Raw genomic sequence first — 22,937 nt, forward strand, 5'->3', positions numbered from 1 at the left:
CATGTCCCGATGACATGAGTGCACAGCCTGCCTCAGACAACAAGCGTCAACTCAGCCAAGCACCTCGTCTTGTAGGGAAACCATTTTCTACACTCAAGAGGTGTACTGCTGATCAACATTGCTTGCTGTTCGTAAAGATTCACTACGCCACACATTTATATGGGAGACTGCGATTGAGCTCATGTTTAGCGCTCTATCTATTCATAACAGCAGTTCGCAGCCTGGATGCAACGACGACAATCGCCAAGAAGAATGCTGCAGCACTGCCTCTATCGTCGTAAACTACCGTCGTCAATTGTCGTCGTCAACTGTCGTCGTCGCAAGTGGGTGATGGAGCCGCGGAAGAACGTCGTCGTCCTCTTAGCGTCGTCATCTGCTGATGACGTTAAGAGAATGACCACCAATGAGTTGCAACTTGGTGCGATGGAAGTAGTGAACTACACTGCCCATAGGAATGCTTTATTCCCGGATTGGTGCGTGTCTGGCAAGTGCAACGTGCAAGCATGCCAATCTGTACTATAGCCACCAGCAAACACTTGGAGCGCGGGCACATGCATCCTCGCTAGCATGAGCGATGTGCAGATCCGGCAAGATAGCTCTGCAGTCCTCCGATGGCGTGTGGCGAGACAGCTGGTGGCGAGCGCATCCGAGGCCTGTAAGAGCGTCTTTTATGGGAATTTGTCAAGCAGGGAAGGTGGTGTTGAGTTCGCGATGGCCTGTGCGGCCCGAGGTCTTGGGTGGTTCATGCAAGGCCTTGACCGTATTGGGCAACCGTGGTCGGAAAAACAGGAAGTTGACGCTTTGTTGATTTGGCGACGCGTCGGACTTTGACTGGCGTGTTGGCGTGTTGGCGTGTTGGCGTGTTGGTGTGTTGGTCAAAGTCAACTCGCCAGCCACTGTCGCGCACAGTGCCCCTGCTCAAGGGAGGCTGTCCGAGACAGTGCGACACCAAGCAGGAGGATGGGGGAGAAGCAAGGCTGGCAGCATCGCAGCGCCGCAGATGATGCAGCCTGTGGCTGACGTGGAGCCCGGCCCGTTGTAAGATGCCTGCTCAACACTGGCACGCCCGCCGGAGCCGAAGTGTCAGTGACCGGGGTTTCCATGGAAATGAATGTTGAGCACGGCCACAACGACACGGACTCGGTCTCATTGCAGGTTGCCCCAGCCCCAGCTATACCGGTAGCCTCCCGCCGTCGCAAGTCGATGTTTTCTGCGCTCTTTTGGTGCTGGTGCGCGTCACTTGGCGCGTGGGACTTGTGGAATGCACAGCCAACCGTGTTTCCTTAGCGTGCGACTGAAGGTCGCGGCAGCGCGGCACGGACATGGTGGCCATTCCTTTGAAACAGCATCTGCTGCAAGAGAGGGAGAGGCTGTCGAGGGCTCCAAGCCAGCGCGCGTCACTTGGACGAGCGTGCGGTGTTGACGAAGAAGAGTGCCAGGTAGATTGGCCGCGGCTCCCCAAACTTGCCATGGGAAGACAGAGCCAACGGCAAACCGTCCGAGCGTATCGTATCTCTCTTGCGTTCAATGAATGAATTGGACTAGTGCAGCCTAGTGCAGGTGCAGTCTGTGCCGCGTATCATTTAAGACTGCCTCGCCCGCCCGGCACACCCGCCTCCCAGCACCCGCCTTTCTCATCCCAGAAAACAGCCAGCACGACAGTAAGTCATATAGCTCTCCGCAGTTGCATGTGCTGGACGCGCCTCCACTCCGCCCGTTGCGCCCTCCACTTGTCTCTCCACCGCGCAACTGCTCTCCACCGCCGATCACTGCTGATCTCCCGCTGACTCTGCTTTTGCGCAGGCATTGATACTCTCTGCGCTATACAGCCCTTCACCATGCTCTACTCGTCTCTCGTCGTCGCCGTCTCGGCGCTTGCCGGCTTCGCCGTGGCTCAGAACAACACCGTCATCCCTTGCTGCACAGTGCCCATCAACAACGTGCCCGAGGGCGACAGGGAGGACTGGTGCAATGCCCAGGAGAACACTTGCGTCGACCTCTGCGGTGGCCAGCGCAACGTTGCCAGCAACGGCAACACGTGCGATGCCGTATGTGACCCTGGTCTTGTCTCGTGCGTAGCTATACTAACGGTGCCTGCAGTCTACTCTCAACTTTGATTGCAAATGCACCAACGGCACCGACATCTCCTCGGCCATGAGCGCGTACGAGCAGACCGTCCCCGCCCAGATGTGCTTCTTCTGGTACGACGCTTGTGTTAACGCCACCATTGGCCCCAACGGCGAGGGCAACGCTGCACAGCAGTTCGACTGCGAGACCGCCCGCAACAACACGTGTGGTACACTCACGACCGATGATGGCTCTTCTGGCTCTTCTGGCTCTTCTAGCTCGTCTGCCTCTCCCTCCGCTACCCGCTCGTCCACCGGTGGTGCCTCTAGTTCCCAGGCTTCCACCACTGCGTCTAGCACTGCTGCTGCTTCCTCTGGTGCTGCCATGGCCAACCTTGCTCTCGGCACCCCTGCTCTTGCCGCTGGTCTTCTCGCCATATTCGGTCTTGCCTTGTAAGAAGGTTCACCTATCTCAGCGTGGATGGCGGGCCGGTCCCTGGATGTGGTAATTATGGAGGAGATGAGAGGTTTTACGAAGCTACTTTGGCGTCACGTTGCAACGTCTTGCATGCTCGCTTGCGTACGGTATGGAGAAGAAGCTGGGGGAGCTTTAATGCGACGACATGAAGGACACACGACTTGCAATACCCCGAATCACATTTTCAATTGTTCACAGTATCTTTGAGCATGCGTACGTGAAGAATTGATACACATGATCTTACACCCGTCCGGCCTGGCAACCGTTGTGATCCGTCTCGTCCTTGTGGTGGTGCGTGGTGCGTGGTGCGTGTTGCGCACCAGCCCGGAAGCATACAACGCGAACTTTGCTCTTTCGCAGGGTCTTGTAAACAAACAAAGGAACTTGGGAAGCGAGCTGTCACGCTGTCACCTGCACCACCAGAACCGCAAATGTCATGGTCTCCGCCAGTGTCAGCCTCGATGCAGCGATGAATGCCATTGGTCAATTCGTGCTGCAGCGTTGATCAGTTGGCTCGCCCCGACTTCCGGCGTGCATAATCGGTAGCGATCCTTGCAAGGGTGTTGACTGAGCTGCATCGTTCAACAATCTCCAGTATTTTGACCTGCCAGCTTCGTTCACGCCCCATCTCGGACGCCCTTCTCTTCACGCAACTGCAGCAAATCTTCGTCGCGACCCTCCGCCTTGTCCAACACTGCCTTCGGCCTAACCGTGTCACGAGCAGCCGAGGCTCGAGTATTCCTTCCGTTTTAAGAAGCAACGAGGCAATCGGTGCATTGCAGCTGAAGTCGCGAACCGCAGTGGCTGGACGTGCACTCTTCCAACTTCCGACTCCTCACACAGACTCCGCAGTGTACATAAGCTGGCTCTCTTCACGTTGCTGAGGTCATTGTCCTCGCCGCGCTTGCCAGCAAGTTACGTCAGAGCTTGTCGACGCCCCATACCGTTTGCGCGAAAAGCACCGACGAACGTCAACCCGTACATCACACTCTCGCAAGCCGCAAAGGAACCACACAGGACCATGGCGACGCTCAGTGCTCAGCGCAAGCACAAGGTGACCATTGTGGGCTCCGGCAATTGGTATGTAGCATTCTGCACTGGCTGCACACACCCTGAACACGGTCAATCTCTAGCCCTACGAACGTCGAGCTGATATGTGTAGGGGCACCACAATGGCCAAGCTTGTGGCCGAGAACACCAAGGCCAACTCCTCTCTCTTTGAAGAGGAGGTGCAGATGTGGGTCTACGAAGAAGACTACGCAATCCCAAAGAATTCGCAGCACTACAACGGCTCAGACAAGCCCGAAAAGCTTTCACAGCTCATCAACAAAGTCCACGAAAACATCAAGTACCTACCGAACATCACGCTGCCTCCGAACGTCGTTGCCAACCCTGATCTGCCCGATGCGTGCAAAGACTCCACAATGCTCGTATTTGTGCTCCCACATCAGTTCATTGCAAGGACATGCTCCCAGCTTTCAGGCAAGATCTTACCATACGCGCGAGCTATTTGCTGCACAAAGGGTGTCGACGTCAGCGAGAAGGGTATTCAGCTCATGTCAGAGGCTATTGGAAAAGGCTTGAACATCTACTGTGGTGCTTTGTCAGGCGCAAACATTGCCTCTGAGATTGCTAAGGAGCTGTACTCGGAGACCACCGTCGCATACGACCCACCACCAATGGACTCCCGTCACCCAACACCAAGCGGGTCACCGAGCTCTTCGCAGGTCAACTTGATCAACCCTGGCATCGAGCCTGGCACACGCTCAGCCAAATTAACACCTCTACCATTCGAGTACCCTCCGCTATCGCACGAAAATATTCGAAAGCTCTTCCACCGCCCCTACTTTCACGTCCACCTGGTCAACGATGTTGCTGGTGTGTCCCTTGGCGGAGCTTTGAAGAACATCATCGCTCTTGCGGCTGGTTTTGTCGATGGCTTGGGCTGGGGTGACAATGCCAAGGCAGCTGTTATGCGTGTTGGCATACTCGAGATGGTCAAGTTTGGGAAGACCTTCTTTGGGGAGAGTGCCCGTACCAGCACCTTCACCGAAGAGAGCTGTGGTGTTGCCGATGTCATCACTTCGTGCTCGGGCGGTCGCAACTTCCGATGTGCAAAGATGGCCGTCGAGCGTGGAGAATCGATTGGCGACATTGAAGAGAAGGAGCTTAACGGGCAGAAGCTGCAAGGTACCAGCACTGCCATTGAGGTGAATCAGTTTCTCAAGTCACAAGGCAAGGAGGTCGACTTCCCATTGTTCACTGCGGTGTACAACATCCTGGAGGGCAAGGCCAAGCCTCAGGACATCCCTGAGCTCATTGAGCCAAAGCATTAGACACATCGTATTCTGAGTTGGATGGAGCAAACATGTGGGGCCTGATGCAGGTGTACGAATTTGCAAGCAATACCCACTATAGATTTCTAATGAACCATTGTTGTGTTTTTTTGTGGACAAGGACACGTCTTGATGCATATTCGACATCCATGCCTACTTGTATATTGCACAAAGCAAATGTATGAAATCTGCTGACAATACCTGAACCTGCACTGTGGTGGGGAACGATGGCAACAGGGTGCAGATACTATGTAGCAGCCAAGGCTGTTGATGTCAATCTTATGCTGCAGACAGACCGCAAACTCCGACATTCAAGCTGCTGACACGCTTGGCACCAAACAACCGATAGAGATAGAGAAGGGTTTACATCAATTACGACGTTTGCAAACACCCTGTCGCAGACTGATCCAATGTCAACATAGGCATTACTTGGCGCTTAGTGAACTGAGTTATGCCTGCCACCGACGTATCTGTTCTAAATGTTAGAAGTGTGCAACGCAGTGTTCTTTCCTTATCTCGCTCCATGTCCGCGGAGCCCTGCTTAGAAATGCGCTACGGAACTGTCCAACCAGAGCTCATGGGCCGTCGCCGAATTTCTGCGCGACGATCGCCGCAAGTTTGTCAGACATGGCTTTGCCTCATCCACCACTTGATTCAGGAAAGCATATTCCGAATGTGATATGCAGGGACATATCTTCATTGAGCGGTTAGCTGCCGGCGAAGTGGGTACGGCGATTGGTAATGTGTGTCGCACTTGCTAATTTTGCAGCTTGGAGCCCAACAAAGTGTAGCTTTGCGATGACGTTGTGGAGTTTAGACGCGGGCAATTCTAGGCGCAGGGCATCGCTACTTCATCGTTTTTCGGAATGACGACAGAGCATGGCTTTGGGGCCGGCGTTAAGTCCGTATCCCCTACGCCTGTCGGGAATGGCTGGGTTTTCGTTGAAAGGTAAAGGCGCGTAGCGTTACTCTCAATTCACCATTGGTTGCTCTTGGTGTCTACGCTTCCTCTTGTCTCGCCGCACGTTGTTGTTTCATCATCATCATCGAGCTGGATTGCTCGTGCCTCATTCGGCCATCGACTACGTTCTAAAGCACTTGAACCGCGAAGATGTTATGGGGTTCTAGTCTCCAGGACCCGCGCGACCAGGATCGCAGGAGGAATCCATGGCACAACGAGACTGAATACCTCCAGGATGGTAGAGAAAGAGTCGCAAACGGGGACGCCAGCAGCGACAGCAGCGGCACAGAGGGTGTTCGCAGGACTGGAACTTGGGGCGAACCTGACGCTGGTAGAATTGATCACTCAATCGCTGCAGCAGACATACATGCTCTTAGAGAAGAACTCGCAACGCTGTCCCGTACACGATCACAAACAGCTCGCTCAGAACGAACCCATACTGATAGCCTTAAACGAACGATTAGCAGGAAGAGCACACGCCGCAGCGTGTCTCGCCAGGCTTCACGCGTATCTCATACGCATACGGATGGGTCAACAGCTGCAGAAGACGAGGAGACGACAGGTGCTGCTGTGGCAGCCGAGAAGGAGGATGAATTTGAGCTCAGCGACTTCATGAAGGAAGGATACTTCGAGAAGAGAAAGGACGGAAAGTCGGCTAAGAAGGTGGGCGTTGTGTGGAAAAGCCTGAACGTCAAGGGCGTTGGGTCGACAGCAACCTTTGCAAAGACTGTTCCCGATGCCATCATTGGCACATTCGGTCCTGACCTCTACCGCCTTATTACACGCTTTATCCCTGCTCTGCGCCTCGGGCGCAACCAGCAGACCCGAACACTTATCAATGACTTCTCAGGCGTGCTCAAAGATGGCGAGATGATGCTTGTCCTTGGGCGGCCAGGCTCAGGATGCTCGACTTTTTTGAAGGCCATTGCAAACAACCGAGAGAGCTACGCGGCAGTCGAGGGCGATGTATCATATGGCGGTATCTCGGCTGAGAAGCAGGCGAAGCAGTTCCGTGGAGAAGTCAACTACAACGAAGAGGATGATGTCCACTTCGCCAACCTGAACGTCTGGCAGACATTGACATTTGCGCTCACGAACAAAACAAGGAAGAACAAGAAGGATGAGATCCCAATCATTCTTGAGGCGTTACTGAAGATGTTTGGTATCTCGCATACAAAGTATACGCTGGTAGGAGATGAATACGTTCGTGGCGTATCTGGTGGAGAACGAAAACGTGTGTCTATAGCAGAGACACTTGCTGCGAAGTCCACCGTCGTTTGCTGGGACAACAGCACGCGAGGCCTTGATGCCTCGACTGCACTGGACTATGCAAAGTCGTTGCGCATTATGACTGACCTGAGCAACCGAACAACATTCGTCACCTTGTACCAGGCAGGAGAGGGAATATACGAGCAGATGGACAAGGTCATGGTAATCGACCAGGGTCGCTGCATCTACGAAGGCCCGGCGAAGGAAGCGAAGCAATACTTCCTCGATCTAGGCTTCTACTGCCCCGAGCGACAGACTACTGCCGATTTTCTGACTGCAGTTACTGACCCTACCGAGCGTCAGTTCCGCGAAGGATACGAGAACAGTGCACCAAAAACCCCCGAGGACCTCGAGAAGGCTTTCCGCGGCTCTGAAGCCTACCAAAAGATCCAAAGAGACATCAACGCCTATGAGGAAGAGCTCAAGAGGACCGACTACATCGATGCCAAGGAGTTCGAAGGCGCCGTGGCTGAGAGCAAGAGTAACAGTAAGCTCAAGTCGAAGAAGTCACCCTTCACTGTGTCCTTCGTGCGGCAAGTTCTAGCGTGCACAAAGCGTGAGTTCTGGCTTACCTGGGGCGACAAAACAACGCTATACACGAAGTTCTTCATCATCATCTCCAACGGCTTGATTGTCGGCTCTCTGTTCTACGGACAGTCTTTAGACACCTCTGGTGCCTTTACCAGGGGCGGTTCGGCTTTCTTTTCCATTCTGTTCCTCGGCTGGCTTCAACTTTCCGAGTTGATGAAAGCTGTCTCTGGCCGAGAAGTCGTCAAAAGACACGAAGAGTACGCGTTCTACCGACCGAGTGCTGTCAGTCTGGCCAGGGTCCTGCAAGACCTGCCTTTGCTCTTGGCTCAGGTCATCCCGTTCTCAATCATCATGTACTTCATGACTGGACTTGATATCGATGCTGGAAAATTCTGGATTTACTTCCTGTTCATATACACAACCACCTTCTGCATCACCTCGCTCTATCGAATGTTCGCGGCAATGTCGCCAACGATCGACGATGCCGTGCGCTTCGCTGGACTTGCGCTCAACATCCTCATCGTGTTCACTGGTTACGTTATTCCGAAACCGCAGCTGTTATCTAAATACATCTGGTTTGGATGGCTGTTCCACATCAACCCTGTCGCATACTCGTTCGAGGCGGTTTTGACGAACGAATTCTCAAACCGAGTCATGGAGTGCTCGCCTTCTCAACTCGTTCCACAAGGCCCAGGTATTGATCCTCAGTATCAAGGCTGTAGTCTTACTGGCGCACAACCTAACGCGAACACTGTCAATGGAGCCTCGTACCTGCAAACCTCATTCGAGTACACACGGTCCCACCTATGGCGTAACTTCGGAGTCGTCATCGCGTTCTCTTTCTTGTACCTTATCGTCACTGTCTGGGCCACCGAGTGTCTGTCATTTGCCAAGGGCGGCGGTGGAGCACTAGTCTTCAAGAAGTCGAAGCGTGCAAAGAAGGCTGTGAAAGAAGAGTCCACTGACGAGGAAAAGGTTGTAGCCGGCAAGTCGAGAAATAGCTCTTCCGGTGACGGTACCAACGAAGAGGAGGCACTCGCGTCAATCTCGAGCAGCGAAAGCGTATTCACGTGGAAGGATGTCGAATACACTGTGCCATACCAAGGCGGTGAACGCAAGCTACTCAACAAGATCAATGGTTTCGCAAAGCCTGGCGTCATGATCGCCCTCGTTGGTGCTTCTGGTGCTGGAAAGTCAACTTTGCTGAATACACTATCACAACGTCAGAGTACAGGTGTGGTCAGTGGAGAGATGTTTGTAGACGGCAAAGATCTCGGCAAAGCCTTCCAACGTGGTACCGGATTCTGCGAGCAAATGGACCTACACGACGGGACTGCAACCATCCGGGAGGCCCTCGAGTTCTCTGCGATCTTACGTCAAGATAGCAAGATTCCGCGTCAAGAGAAACTTGATTACGTCAACAAGATCATTGACCTGCTTGAGCTCCAAGATGTTCAAGATGCTCTTGTATCCAGCCTGGGTGTCGAGCAAAAGAAGCGTGTCACCATCGGTGTAGAGCTTGCAGCAAAACCTTCGCTTCTGCTCTTCTTGGACGAGCCCACCAGTGGACTTGACAGCAATTCTGCCTACTCAATCGTTACTTTCCTCAAGAAGCTAGCTGCGGCAGGTCAGGCGATCGTCTGCACTATTCATCAGCCTAGCAGTGTCCTCATTCAGCAGTTCGACATGATCCTTGCACTCAAGTAAGTTCGTAAATATTCGTTCTAAATAATCTGGAGGTCTCTAGGCCCTACGAAGACCCGCGCTAACGATCCTCTTCTAGCCCCGGAGGTAACACCTTCTACTTTGGTCCCGTCGGCGAGAACGGTAAAGATGTTATCAAGTACTTCGGTGACCGCGGTGTCCAGTGCCCACCAAGTAAGAATGTTGCCGAGTTCATCCTCGAGACAGCTGCAAAGCCAGCCAAGCGCAAGGACGGCAGCCGCATCAACTGGAACGAAGAATGGGTGAAGTCTGACAACGCCAAGGAGGTACTCCAGGAAATTGAGCGCGTCAAGAGCGAGCGCAGTCAGAAGGCTCCAGCTAAGCAAGACGCTGAAGAGGAGTCTGAGTTCGCCGCTCCTGTCTGGCTACAGACCACAATGCTCACGAAACGCACTTTTGTTCAACAATGGCGCGATCCATCCTACGTCTACGGCAAGCTCTTCACCGCTGTCATCATCGGTATCTTCAACGGCTTCACCTTCTATCAGCTTGGCAACTCTATCGGCGACATGCAGAACAGGATGTTCACCTCCTTCTTGATCATCTTAATTCCGCCTACGGTCGTCAACGCTGTTGTGCCTAAATTCTATCAGAATATGGCATTGTGGCAGGCAAGAGAGCTGCCTTCTCGAATTTACGGATGGGTTGCATTTGTGAGTAACTCCCCATTTCAACCAACAAAACCTGTGCTGCAGTCCTCTGCCCTAATATATCTCCGGGCTTGCGTACCTTGAGACTCTTCGACGAATATCAGAACGTCCAGACTCTCCAAACAATTACTAACCATATCCCAGGTCACCGCGCAAGTTGTTGCCGAGATCCCAAGCGCTATCGTCGGCTCGGTGTTGTACTGGGTTCTGTGGTACTACCCATCCGGTCTGCCTACCGACAGCTCCACTGCTGGCTACGTTTTCCTCATGACGATGCTTTTCTGGCTGTTCATTAGCAGTTGGGGACAGTGGATTTGCGCATTCGCGCCATCCTTCACCGTCATCAGCAACGTGCTGCCTTTCTTCTTCGTCATGTTCTCCCTCTTCAACGGCGTAGTTCGTCCGTACTCCATGCTGCCTGTCTTCTGGAAATACTGGATGTACTGGGTAAACCCTTCTACATATTGGATTGGCGGCGTCCTCGCTGCAACGCTCAACGGCATCCCGGTTGAGTGCGCCTCGCAAGAGACTGCTCAATTCGATGCACCGCCCGGCCAAACTTGCTCCAGCTACGCAGGCAGATTCCTCGAACAATCCCCTGGCTACCTCCTCAACCCTGACGCGAGCTCGGGTTGCATGTACTGCCCATACACTACTGGCAACGATTACCTCGCCACGCTTAACATCCAGGCTAGTCAAAAGTGGAGGGACTTCGGTATCTTCTTGGCTTTCTGTATCAGCAACTGGGCGTTGGTTTACTTCTTTGTGTGGAGTGTGAGAATCAAGGGCTGGAGCTTTGGTTTTGGCAAGCTATTTGGAACACTGGGGAAAGGTGTGGACAAGGTCAAAGGCAAAGGCAAGAAAAAGCAGGATGACGGCGAGGCGTAAACAGATGGGAAGCGACATACAATGACCAAGGTTAGAGGTCTTCACGTACCTTTAGAGTCAAACGACTTTTGTTCGATCGTTGAAAGCTAATGACCACGTGCTTTTCAGTTTAAACACACCTTTCATCTACGTTCTGCCTGGGTATATTTATACACCAGACAAGTTGCTTTCTATTTCACGACCAACCATCGTTATATTTCTTTACCGTCCTCCGCCCTACAACCCCCTTGTACCACTCACAGCTCATCCTTATCCCCTCATCCAATCCCACTTTCGGTCTATACCCCAAGACCCTCATCGCCTTGTGAATACTCACATACCGATCTCGACACGCATCATCCACAGCCCCTCTACTCAAACTACCCTCCACACCCGTCACCCACCCAATCATCTCAGCAGCAAGTCCCATCCACCACGCCAGGCGTTCAGGGACGTTAACCTCAAACGGCGGAACATGGCCAAACTCGCGCCAGATGCCACGACACATATCACGCAGCGGGACCGGCGCGCCGTTGGTGATGAAGAAGGCTTCACCAGCCGCAGTCTGCGAGTTCAAGAGGTTGGCGACGGCGAGCACGTGAGCGTCTGCGACGTTGGTTACGTAGACGTAGTCCTGCAGGTTTGTGGCCGAGGTGCCGAGGATGAAGGGGGTTTGGTAGGCGGCTATGCAGGCGTGCATTGTGGGTATGACGGTGGGGTCGTTGGGACCGAAGATCGGGGCTGAGCGGAGAGAGCAGGTTGCGAAAGAGTTGTCTGCGGTGTTTGCTGAGAGGACGAAGGTTTCGGCTGTTGTCTGCGTGGTTTGTTAGATGATGGTGGGGAGGAAGGAGGAAGAAGCATCGTGGGGTTGGAGATGGTGATGATTAAACTGTGTTATAAGGAAGAGCTGAATGTCGAGAATCAAGCAAAGAGGATCTAAATTACCTTGCTCTGCCCGTAAGTCGTTTTCGCCCTCCCAGTAGGCCATTCTTCATCCACGTTTCTAAAGTCCTTGCCCAATTCATCAAGCAGCACGGTCACACTACTCGTGTAAACCAGCCCTTTTGCACCGCACTCCCTGCTCGCTTCGAGCACGTTCCGAGTCCCATCGACGTTGATCGTGAATTCGCCCTCCTTGTTCTTCGTCGAGTACCGCGCAGTCCCTAAACGGTACACACCTACTGTATGCACCACCATAGCCGGCCTTGCCTCGTCAAAGACCTTGTGGAGTGCCTCCCGATCCATGATGTTAGCCCGCACATACCGTACAGATTGCGTGAAGGTCGAAGTGCCGAGAGCCGGGGGGTTGATGTCAATGGCGGTGATTGCATAGCGCTTTGTAGCTAGCAGCGCAGACACAATTTCGGTACCCAAGAAGCCGCAGCCACCGGTCACGAGAACGCGGACCTGTTCTGTTGACATCCTGGTGTTGATGTTGGGAGGGTGAGTGAACAACTGGCTGTACGGCAGGATTCATGTGCTGCCAAGTTGGCTTCTCGCTTTTGTCCGCATGTTGATCCGCAGCTCTTCGTTGAGGGTATTGGTTTCCAAGCACTTAGAATTGCCGCCCGGTTTATGAGCTCTTTGACTTTGATATCTCAACCTCGCGTGATTGACTCGATAGGGAAAGGACGAGGTTCGTGATGAATACAGTAGTTAGGCGGGTTAGAAGATGGCCTTGCTGGATGAAGCTAGCCGTCAACACTTGATTCCGAAATTTCGGAACTGTTCGAAGCCATCACAGCAGCAACTTTTGCATCGAACAGAGACTTGGACTGCTACTATAAGCCCGTATCGTCATACTTACTCGAGAACCAACTCGGGTTGAGTCGGTGTATATAACTGCTCCATTATCAGGTCTCTATAGTAGCAACCACCCTGTCAAGCCATCATCAGAGGTTTGAGAATAAATCTTGTCCATCGTATACTTGAGTACTGCAGCGATGAAGATCAACGAATACTCCAGTCAGTCACACCAAACCTACACCAAGTCATTTTCCCCTTTCTGAATGTCACAGGTATTATAACTCCGCGCATCCTCCTCGTCCCGTACAGCACCCACCACGTGCCCACGTACCACGAGTGGATGCAAGACGAAGTAACTACCCAACTCATCTCTTCTCTCGCCTCCCTCTCGCTAACACCGCTGACAGGATATTCAAAAAGCCACAGCTTCAGAACCGCTAACTCTAGAAGAAGAATACTCCATGCAGCGCTCCTGGCGCGAAGACGGCGACAAACTGACCTTCATCGTGTGCACACATCCGGGAGAGCAATATTACGACGACATGATCAAACACTCGCGGACACGCTCCATCAACCCGGGGAATCAGGACGCGCCAGAGAACATGATTGGAGACGTGAATTTGTTCCTCTGCGATGACGAGGACGACGATGAGACGGTGCAAGAGCAAGGGAAAGTAAGGAGCGTAATTGGCGAACTCGAAATCATGCTCGCCCGCAAGGATATGCGGGGTAAGGGGATGGCGCGGGAAACGCTGACAGCGTTCATGTCGTACATACAGGCCTCTTTGGATGGCCTGCTGGTCGAGTACGCGGGGAGGGAAAGCGTTGTGTTGAAGTATCTACGGGTCAAAATTGACAAGGGCAATGTACGGAGCTTGAGTCTCTTTGAGCGTATGGGATTTGTTAGGACGGCGGCGGGGCCGAATTACTTTGGGGAGGTGGAACTCAGGACGCCGGTTGTGGACGGGAAATTGAGAGATGTTGAGAGTAAGATTGGACTGGTCGGGTTCGGGAAGCCTGTAAGGTACGAAGTCGAAGGCTATGGAGAGAGGTGAGCGTTGGGCTTCTGGGGCATCTAGAAGTGTTGCTAAGGCTTTGCTAGTGGGTTCAGTTGGTACTAGGAGTTTATCTTTCATGTGAAAAGGCATTCTCCGGATTCCATTGAACCTAGCAATCGTATCTGCGATCGTCTCTCGTACATCCATTTTCGCATCTACATACACAAGACTACCCCACGTTGTGTGGTATCTAATTGATGATCTCCTCAGTCTCCTCAATGATCTCCTCGACGATTTCCTCAATCTCCTCAGTCTCGGCATCGCCAGCATCGCCAGGCACCTCGCCCTTTCCAGCGCTGATCTCAAGCTCAGCACCCTCCTCACGCAGCCTCTGCTGCACCTCCTCACGCCACTGGTTCCATTCCTGGAGCGTTTCCCTGCGAGCCTCGACGACGGCGCGGTTGGCGGAGCTCTTCTTGGCAACATCCTGCTCGTCGAAGATCTTACTGTAATTACGAAGGTTCTTGCGGATCTCGGCCTGCTCCTCCTTGGACAAAAGTGTAGGAGGACGAGGACGCCACAGAAGCTGCTTAAAGCCATCAATGTGCTCTTCACGCAGAAGAGCACCCTTGAAGTCGTACAGGTGGTAGCCGTTCTCCATGCGGTGACGGAAAGCACTAGCAACAGTGGCAACATAGCGGCCCGTAGGGTCCCACTCGATGTCAGTTACACCGTAGTGCTCAGCCGTATCCATGAGCTGCAAGTTGGCGTTGAGCTCCTTCTCGCCCTTCTCGGCCTCATCCTTTGGCTTCTCGAAGCTGAGATCCCAGAAGTCAAGGTCGAAGGACTGTTGAGACTGGAGAGCAGCGACAACAACGAATCGACCCTTAGGCGACCAGTAAATGGCGTTGCTGTTCTTCTTGTCGACAGTGCGAATGTGGCGGAAGTTACCGGGAGCACCGCCCTTGAGCTTCTCGGGGGCGAAGAAAGAGACAGCAGTCTTGGGGGGGACAGCAGCCTGAACAACGACCTCACCAGTGGTGATGAGAACGAAACGGTTGCCCTTGGGTTCCCAGGCGAAGTTGATGACGGCATCCTTGATGGAGTCGACAACCTCGACGGGCACACCCTTTTCGCGAACGCGGAAAATCTCGAGGTTTGTGGCCAGAGATTTCTTGGACTTTGAGTGACGATCAACCTTGACGCAAACGTAGGCAGCCTCAGATTGCCAGTGAAGCTTAGCATCAGACACGTTGAAGAGGTTTCGTGTACGAACAATCTCCTTTGAAGGAATGGACATAAGACCGACCTTTGCGGGGTTGCTGCCAAGCTCAGGAGTCCAGTAACAGAAAAGTTGCTCGTATGTCTTGACACCATCGCGCTTGGGAGTAGCAGGAGCCCACTCGAAATCTACAACACCCTCAATCTTGATGGAGGACTTGTCCAGCAGGTTCATCCTAGGCAGCTCGTAGACTGAGATGGACTGGCCCTGGGTCAGACGAGCAACGTATTTCTCGTCGGCTGACCACTTGAATGTCGGCCACTGCATCTTCTTCTTGATGGGATTGCCCTCGGCATCAATACCGCTGGGAACGTCGATTGTAGCAAACGAACGCAGCGGCTTGCCAGTCGCGACATCCCAGATGACGTAGTTCTTGCCGTCGTCCTCCAATGACAGGGAGGGGACCGGGTGGTTCTCATCGACCTGCAGCGGGCGGTGCGACCAGGTAGTCAGGTAGTTCTCACCAGGCGAGTAGTCGACGAGGTTGACACCGGGATGTGCGAATCGCTTCTGCCTGCTCCATGCCTTGCCACCCCAAAGCTGCACACCTTGTGCGTGAATTGAAGTAAGGTATGTCCCTTGTGGTGACCACTGGATGAAGGATTCGGTCCAGTTCTCACGGTCAACAACAACCTCGGGCTGGTCTTCCCGGTCATTCCAGAAGACACCGACCTTCTCACCGCGGTACATGGCGACCTGGTCACGGCTGTCTGGGTCTCCCAGCCACCACCTCAGGTGCTCCTTCTGCTCGAAAGGCGCGATCTCGGGCTCGTGGTACTCCTCGTCGATGCGGCCTTCCTTTCCGTAGCGGTCGATGTCGGTGAGCTTGTTCACGGCCATGATGTGCTTCTTGTCGAGCGGGGTTCCGTGGAGCTGCTTGACAGCTGCGATAGCCTCTGCGGGCGCGCTGTACTCAACGAAGGCATAGCTGTGAAGCAATCAGTAGGTGGCCACCTTCCAGCTGCGCGCGCAGTCGCAAGAATGATGCCTGCGATGCTTGCGCCCTTGTATTCTCACGTACCCCTCAGTCTTGCCATCCTCGCCTACGGGCATGTGCACGCCATCGTCCTTGACGCGCCCCACGCTGTTCAACTTTCTCAACACGAATTTGACGAGCTTGGACTTGCTGTCCTCGGGGACAACAGGCAGGCCGTCGATAACGACAAAGGCATCGAGACCCTCGTCAAGGCGCACTTGGAACTGTTCTTCGATGTCGGTGAAGTCGATCTGAGACTCGTCGAACTCGTCATCCTCCAGCGGGAGGTTCTCGTATGAAGTCGCCATTTTGTGTTGTCGTTGCTTAGGTGGGGTCGCCGCGTCTAAATTCGCCAAAATCGAAATTCTGCGTGCTGCGCAGTCCGCCGCTAGTGCACGTCACGTGCCAGTAGTCCGACTCACTGCTGCGGGGAATATACTCACACCAACCACGTCTAGGTAGCCTTCCCAAATGATACAGGAAATTTGACTCATTGCAAAATCCTGACTGCGAAGTAGAGTCATGTGTGACCACAACAGGACAAACCGGGATCATTGTTGTACGCAAGTCCACTGTGTACTCAGGGAACTTGGGCCAAGAACAATAGCTAGCTCTCGAAACTCGCGCTGTGAATCAGGAATTATAGGCAACAAGTTTCTTAGGAGACAGTACATTGTCATATTGCGCGCTATCGTCACGTTAGTCCACTAAATTTTGGTGGGATTTAGTTGACGTGAATATCTGAACGGTCTTTCCAAGTCCAGGATGTTAGTCAAAGCCAAGGATACGATATGATCGAAGAAAGATGGTCTTTTCTCAACGAGATTGCAGTGTAGACATTATCGAGGCTATCCAAAGCCCGTTAAGCAATAGCTGTCATTCCAGATCGCTTCGCTTTCCAACACACCGTCATTCGCCAAAGATTCGTGTACACATTGCCATCATCCTGTCGATGCCCATCGAGCAATTCCGCAAGCCACCCAGGGCAGGTATAAACTAGAAGCAAACAGAACTAGTAAGCGTCGGCTAGCCCTATGAGCCACGCTTACCTTCAGCGAAATCTTGGAATGTGTTCTTGACCAACCTTCCGCTAGCAGAAACACGTTTCTGTAACCGCGCGTCTCGCTCACGAGCTCGCTCGGAAGGGGTACTACCGTTGCCGGCTGTGATGTGTGGGAGTGCCGGGAGAACGTCGCCACTGGGGTTGGGCTGCCCCCCGGGTATTACAGGTACTACGCGTTTGCCTGCCTTCTGGTCCGCTTTGAAGTCGAGATATTGACGCGCAGATTGGCTGAGTGGGATGGGTGCCGCTGTCATGGGTAGGTCTGCACCATTCTGCAGCAGTAATTCCGCTACAGGGAAGGGCTTGCGTATTGGCTGCGGTGTTGATGGGCGGGCGTCACGGCCAGGTGAAGTTGCGGGAGATGCTGATGCAGAGGGTGACGCAGGATCGGCTGCTGCGAGGGCTAAGAATACAGCATGTGTCCCTCTTGATCGGTCTCGGGAGTTAGGATTTGCGCGTAGCGCGAGTGCGTACAGGACATTCTGGATATCGTTCTTCTTGACCGAGGCGAGTAGTGTCTCATCCGGAGTGCCATAGTGTGAGATGGCAGGCGATATTGGGGAGACGTATGCTCGGTCCGAGTATTTGGCAGTGATGAACCGCAGTCTTTGTTCTCTTGTAGACATTGGCCCTGGTTTGATAGCAGGATCGAGCCTTGCTTCCCAGATCATGTTGCTGACGCGATTGCCGATCTTCAGCAGTATGTCGATAATATCGGGCGTGAACGAATTTACGTCGAGAGTCAAGGACCGCACCTTCGTGATGTGCGTACCCAGCGAACGATGGATGCCACTGCACTCGATGCAGATCACGATGCCGAGGTTGATCGACACCCAGTCGGCCTTGCTTTCTGAGCTGCAGTCCGCGCATACTCTGTTCCCAGCGTCGGCTTCTCGCACTTGTCTGAGGAGCTTACCATCGTCCCCTGCAGGCTCCTCGCGCCTGTACCCAGGTTTGTCGCCAACTGTGGCATGTCGAGCGGGTGCCCTGGAACTATAGTTGGTGCGGTTGCTGGAGAGTGAAGGGCTTTTCCCTGTCAAGACCGATGCAATATCTCGACGAGTCTGACCAGGTAATGAGTCAGTCGAAGGACGATCGTTTTTTGGTGCAGTTTCCACTGCAGTCTGCAAGGCGTTGTTGACGGCGGATATCCAGGATCGAAGGTCATCCTCATTGGTAGCCTGGTAAACGCGTGTGAAGTGAGGTGTAATGACCTCGAAACAGAAGCGTCGATCCGCATTACGAGCTTCACGCACCGAGGCCATGCGCAAGTCTATCGGCTCCATATGTAGTTCTAGACTTTGCTTCCAGTTTGTGTATTCGGAAAGTTTGCCTTGATCTAGTACAATCCAGAATCTGACAATGTTAACCCGGTGTTACCAAACAGACATATGCGGGGACTCACTTGTGCCAAGCTTGCTTGTTCAAGCCCTTGGGGTCAACATGGCTGCCAGGCCTACTCAGAGCCCACAACAGACCCTGCTTGCGATGAGCGCCGGGAGTAAGCTCACCTATGCAGGCTCGATCTTCCAGGTCCCTGATGCCTTTAAACTTGTCTGGCTGAGGGGTTATGGTAGCTAAGGTTGCTTTGCCGGCCTCTGGACTCTGCGGCGAGCTTACGAAAGGATTGCTCGCCGATGTGGGAAGTGGAGGTGGGCTAACAGTGCTCTGGAAGACGGGCGCTATGCTCGATTTTCGTCCAGGAAGTTCTCCGTCTGCACTTGATGGGGCCCTCGGTGTGCTGCCATTGGCAGTTGTCGCGGATGATACTGACTGAGACGACGGTGCATCAAAGGACTTGTTGTCCTTTTCCAATGCTCTCCTCTTCTCTTCTCTCCCGGTCCTCTGAAGCTGGAACTCTTTGTCTGCTTCCCTGACTTCTTGGCTCAATGCTTCTAGCTGAGGGAGCATAGTTTCGATGATCTTTGCGGTTGAGAGGAAGTTATTAGCCTGTGTGTCCGCATACCTTGTCAGGTTCGAGAGAACTTCTTGGTCTTTGCGTCCACCGTGAAGATCTTGCATAAAGGAAGAGTAGTCGAACCGCTTCAGCTCAAACTTCCGTCTCTTGTCTTGGTACTTCGAGTCTGTCTCGGCACGCTTTTTCTCTTTCAACGAATCTTGCCGTTGTCCGAGATATCGTCCAAGGTACTGGTAGTAGTCCTTGCTCTCCTCTTCGAAATCTTTTCGCTTGGTTTCTGCTTGCTTAATGTCGATGTTGTAGAGCTTATGTATTGGATCGATAATCAGCTTCTGAATGTTGGTCGCATTTGAACGCTCATAGGCAAGAATGTCCTTGGCAATCTTGTCAAAATAATGATCAATCGCAGGCTGCACCGCATTCGCATTCGAAGACGAGGCCTCTTTCAAGGCATCCATCAAGTGCGACATGGCGTTGTTGCAGTTCACTTGCGCTTCCATTGCAGACTCTGCTCGCTTCAGAACTTTCTTCCACCGCATACGCATGTTGCCCGTCTTTTGCTCGAGGGATTTCATGGTCGCTCGGAACAAGGGTCCATCATCGGTTTGACTAAGGTCCTCTCCGGGTCGCAAAACGTCGACTTTGACCGAGGCGCTTGTGAGTCCCGTAGCTTGCGTTGGCACAAGAGACAATCCATTTTCTGGTATGGCCTCGAAGATGGGAGACCTTGGAGGTATGTTATCCCAATCCCGGTTCTCGTCTGCCGAGTCGCTGACCCGCGAGTCTATCGATTGCGCCGAGGGCACTCGTAGTCTTGGCGGTATGCCGAGTTCTAGTCGCGGTGTTGTCACCTTCGGACTGTGGAGGACCTTTGCTGTATCTGCCAAGGTCAGTCTTCCATGCTTGCACTCCAGAAGCTCAGTACATACTCTGCACCCAAAATGCAAAGTTGGCCAGTGTCTCTAACCGATGTGCCCGCTGATCATACTCTACAAACTTCATGCTGTCAGTAGTTGGTGGTGTAGTGGAAGGAATGCACACGAACACTGCAGCTGGTGCGCCAACCTCCACCTCGACACTCATTTGTCTTGGGAGGCGTAAACTTCCAAGCCCACTGAAACGAGACCGAGGAGCTCCCGCTCGTAGCATAATCCCCGACAAGTTCGACCTGCGGATTCTTGTGGAGGTTGGGATTGGCGTGAAACTCCCGCGTGACCAGATTGTCGAGCTCCCTCGAGCTGGACGCAAACACAAACGTCAAGCCATTGATAAATGTGTCGATGAGACCAGCCGGGGCCACTGTGTTCGATACGCTGTTAGCGTGGTAGCTCGAAGGTACAGCTAGTTGCTGGCGGAGTATGAATGTGAAGTTGAACGTGAGCTCTTCGTCGTTGGGTAGGCGAATAAGGAAGGACGGCGGTCCGTCGGCGGTAGGCGATGTGTCTGGATCCTATGCAGGCCATGTTTAGCATTGCGCGCTGCCAGAGGCTTGTGAAACCCGTACCTGGATATACTCTATAACGCTCTCGTCGCCCAGCTCCCTCCTTGGGCTGTATCTTGTCGCGGGGAAGGCATTCGGTGTAATGTTCAGGAGTGTGCGACCACGTGCATTGGTGATGTTGCAAGCAGCGACCGAAACTTGAGAGTGTTATGTTAGCGGCGCATTCACCAGCTGCTTCAATGGGAGGGGTCGCCTACACCGAGTCTGGTCGCGTAGGTACAGCGGCCCGCCCTCACCTGCTTTACTGGAGATCTGGCCCATGGTCTTGAGGATCGAGGATCAGCGTGCAGCCAGCGTGGGCTTGAGGCGCTGCGGGCAGAGTTGTCAGCTGCCAGTCGCAAGTCGCAAGTCGCAAGTCGCAAGTCGCAAGTCGCAAGTCGCAAGTCGCAAGTCGCAAGTCGCAAGTCGCAAGTCGGTGCTCAAGGCGCGCAGATCAGAGTGAGCGGGCGAAGCAGCATGCCTGGCCCGAAAGAAGGAGACGACTTCTCGAGACTCGGGTATCAATCGAGGTCCAGGATTGTACGCTTAATTAATACAGGGTTGCCCGGCGCGCGGGTCGTTTATGGAGGGGATGTCGCGCGCTACGATGATCAGAAGCGCTGCGCGGGGCGGGTTAGGGAGCTCAAGACTCAAAGTATGCTGCTGGGTAACGCTGTACGTTGACGATGGTCAGCCAAAGTGCAAACTCTGCTGCGCTGGAATATTGATAGAGATCCAGTCGAACGTTGAGTCGCAATCAACCGTCTTTGTGCGCGTCGATCACAGGCAGGCGCAGTGCGGGACACGCAGACACGCAGACACGCAGACACGCAGACACGCAGACACCACGCTACAGCTCGTCACGCAGGAACGTTGAAGGTGAGACATGGGACAAAGCGCTTGTTGATGACCGCCTGCATGGCAGTTGCCTACTCTCCTACAAAGAAGCCACATCGTACTGCCCGTCCCGTGCTTCGCCATCCTCCCTGAGACAGGCAGAAGCATTACTTGCAGCATGGCTTGCTGCGTCACCCACCAATGGGTCTGTCCCTCGATGCATGCTTGCCTAGGTATTTCGAGCCCTGAGCCACATGATCAACACAGCTGTTCTGCTCAGCCAGACAATAATGACGAGTGCCGTTCCAAGCACGCCAGCGTTCATTGAAACGTTGCCCGCGCCCCAATCCTCCGAGTCCTCCTGTTGTTAAGAAGACAGCCACGAGACGAGGGTCCACTACGAACTGCATTCCTACACTTCATGCCCATGTTGGGCAAGTATATCTTCCCTTCTGCCTTCACGCAGCACGCTTTGCACTACCTGGCAGTTCGGTCTCCTTCAACCTGAGATGATGCTCGTTTTGCAGCATCGATTCACTCTCGATTTGTTGAATGGTTGTTCATCTCCGAGCCCGAACTGGGTCAATGCCGCGGTCTTGAAGTAGTAGTGATCACCTCTCAGGTCCTTGCGTTCGATCAGCCAATAGGAGTCCACGGGTGGCGGCGACGGCATCTTGTCGAATTGCCGTTTCAAGCTCCGTCGTTGTCGACAAACAATACCATCAGTAGCCATGGCCCTTCGCATACCGACTCTACGGCACGCGCTCCGTCAGCCTCTGCCCAACCCGAGACTGTGTCAGCGCCGCTGGGCCCAGGTCCAGGACGTCCGCTTTCTTGCAACTCACAGTGCGGAAGAAAGGATCTTGTCCAAGTACAAGGACAAGCTCGCCTCCAAGGCACAGAAGGAGGGGGTGAAGGACATCGCCGAGCTGAAGGAAAAGCATCGAGAGAAGATTGAGGAGCTGAGGAAAGCCGCTATCGTTCCTGGCGCAACAGGGCCTTTGACACCACCGCCTTCGCCATCACCATCTGGCTCCTCGCCATCATCGCCTTCGTCTACATCCACCGTATCATCCTCGCCATGGCCTTCTCCGCCTCCTCCGCCAAAGCCTCGAGACCCTAAAGCGCCACCGCCAGGCATCAAGACACTCGCTTCTTTCCTCGATGTCTCCAAGATTAGCTCGCTGCCCGAGAAAGAGATTCAGACTCTCTGGAGACTGCGCCACGCCTCGAACCCGCAGAGCATACACTTTTCCGTCCCTGCTAGCACGTTTTCTTCGCTGCTCCAAACAGCGAAGCAGCACCCTGCATTTGTGCTACCGGTACCGCGAGAGATTCCTGTCGAGCAACAAGAAGGCGGGCAAGCCAATGGTCAAACACAGCAAGCTGCTGAGCTACACTACCTCCAATTCGCACACCCGCATGTGGATACGACGACATTACTCTTCACATCGCTTGCCGAGTTCAAGCTACGAGGCGAATTCGCCAGCCCGCACACAACCATAACATTCCATCAAGAGCTGGCAGATAGTCACAACCTGGTTCTTGGCCAGGGCCTCGTAATGGAGGACAGGGGTATTAAGGTGGATGAGGCGAGGTGGTTGGTCATGTGCATGCAGAAGTTTTACGTACAGAGTGAGGAAGGCAGAGGAAGAGGTGAACTGCTCAAGCAATTCACGTCAGGCGATGCAGGGTTTAAAGTCGAGAGGCTGATTGACGAAGCTGAGAAGGTCTTGTGAAGGCCAATCTCTGAC

General features: G+C 53.6%; 8 protein-coding genes across 8 annotated transcripts, besides 6 other annotated features; 5 read left to right on the forward strand and 3 right to left on the reverse strand.

Moving 5' to 3' along the window:
• Positions 1 to 286: 286 nt before the first annotated feature.
• Positions 287 to 320: a tandem repeat.
• Positions 321 to 832: 512 nt separating this feature from the next.
• Positions 833 to 875: a tandem repeat.
• Positions 876 to 1,838: 963 nt separating this feature from the next.
• Positions 1,839 to 2,523, forward strand: EKO05_0008303 (uncharacterized protein; the record flags this gene model as incomplete). The annotated part of the gene is made up of 2 exons (XM_038941446.2): positions 1,839 to 2,048; positions 2,101 to 2,523. The coding sequence occupies 2 exons, from the start codon at positions 1,839 to 1,841 to the stop codon at positions 2,521 to 2,523; spliced, it is 633 nt and encodes a 210-aa protein (XP_038796752.2).
• Positions 2,316 to 2,358: a tandem repeat.
• A 306-nt stretch (positions 2,524 to 2,829) lies between the features above and the next one.
• Positions 2,830 to 2,859: a tandem repeat.
• Positions 2,860 to 3,565: 706 nt separating this feature from the next.
• EKO05_0008304 (Glycerol-3-phosphate dehydrogenase (NAD(+))) lies at positions 3,566 to 4,880 on the forward strand (the record flags this gene model as incomplete). Its single annotated transcript, XM_059637269.1, has 2 exons — positions 3,566 to 3,624; positions 3,707 to 4,880. The coding sequence occupies 2 exons, from the start codon at positions 3,566 to 3,568 to the stop codon at positions 4,878 to 4,880; spliced, it is 1,233 nt and encodes a 410-aa protein (XP_059493252.1).
• Positions 4,881 to 5,991: 1,111 nt separating this feature from the next.
• Positions 5,992 to 10,904, forward strand: EKO05_0008305 (ATP-binding cassette transporter snq2; the record flags this gene model as incomplete). Its single annotated transcript, XM_038941427.1, has 3 exons — positions 5,992 to 9,344; positions 9,425 to 10,019; positions 10,161 to 10,904. The coding sequence occupies 3 exons, from the start codon at positions 5,992 to 5,994 to the stop codon at positions 10,902 to 10,904; spliced, it is 4,692 nt and encodes a 1,563-aa protein (XP_038796753.1).
• A 175-nt stretch (positions 10,905 to 11,079) lies between these two features.
• Positions 11,080 to 12,305, reverse strand: EKO05_0008306 (3-beta-hydroxysteroid-4-alpha-carboxylate 3-dehydrogenas(decarboxylating); the record flags this gene model as incomplete). The annotated part of the gene is made up of 2 exons (XM_038941188.1): positions 11,080 to 11,697; positions 11,829 to 12,305. 2 exons carry the CDS (start codon positions 12,303 to 12,305, stop codon positions 11,080 to 11,082), a joined length of 1,095 nt encoding a protein of 364 aa, XP_038796754.1.
• Positions 12,306 to 12,826: 521 nt separating this feature from the next.
• On the forward strand, positions 12,827 to 13,684 carry EKO05_0008307 (uncharacterized protein; the record flags this gene model as incomplete). The annotated part of the gene is made up of 3 exons (XM_038941245.1): positions 12,827 to 12,848; positions 12,902 to 12,981; positions 13,037 to 13,684. The coding sequence occupies 3 exons, from the start codon at positions 12,827 to 12,829 to the stop codon at positions 13,682 to 13,684; spliced, it is 750 nt and encodes a 249-aa protein (XP_038796755.1).
• A 193-nt stretch (positions 13,685 to 13,877) lies between these two features.
• On the reverse strand, positions 13,878 to 16,193 carry EKO05_0008308 (Translation initiation factor 3 subunit b; the record flags this gene model as incomplete). Its single annotated transcript, XM_038941237.1, has 2 exons — positions 13,878 to 15,837; positions 15,931 to 16,193. The coding sequence occupies 2 exons, from the start codon at positions 16,191 to 16,193 to the stop codon at positions 13,878 to 13,880; spliced, it is 2,223 nt and encodes a 740-aa protein (XP_038796756.1).
• Positions 16,194 to 16,917: 724 nt separating this feature from the next.
• On the reverse strand, positions 16,918 to 20,628 carry EKO05_0008309 (uncharacterized protein; the record flags this gene model as incomplete). The annotated part of the gene is made up of 6 exons (XM_038941255.1): positions 16,918 to 18,304; positions 18,354 to 19,746; positions 19,796 to 19,862; positions 19,912 to 20,316; positions 20,371 to 20,504; positions 20,565 to 20,628. 6 exons carry the CDS (start codon positions 20,626 to 20,628, stop codon positions 16,918 to 16,920), a joined length of 3,450 nt encoding a protein of 1,149 aa, XP_038796757.1.
• Positions 20,629 to 20,700: 72 nt separating this feature from the next.
• Positions 20,701 to 20,782: a tandem repeat.
• A 365-nt stretch (positions 20,783 to 21,147) lies between these two features.
• Positions 21,148 to 21,192: a tandem repeat.
• Positions 21,193 to 21,914: 722 nt separating this feature from the next.
• Positions 21,915 to 22,922, forward strand: EKO05_0008310 (uncharacterized protein; the record flags this gene model as incomplete). Its single annotated transcript, XM_038946491.1, has 1 exon — positions 21,915 to 22,922. The coding sequence occupies one exon, from the start codon at positions 21,915 to 21,917 to the stop codon at positions 22,920 to 22,922; it is 1,008 nt and encodes a 335-aa protein (XP_038796758.1).
• Between the last annotated feature and the right edge of the window lie 15 nt (positions 22,923 to 22,937).

The sequence above is a fragment of the Ascochyta rabiei genome, chromosome 14, assembly GCF_004011695.2.
Source record: "Ascochyta rabiei chromosome 14, complete sequence".
Classification (NCBI taxonomy): domain Eukaryota; kingdom Fungi; phylum Ascomycota; class Dothideomycetes; order Pleosporales; family Didymellaceae; genus Ascochyta; species Ascochyta rabiei.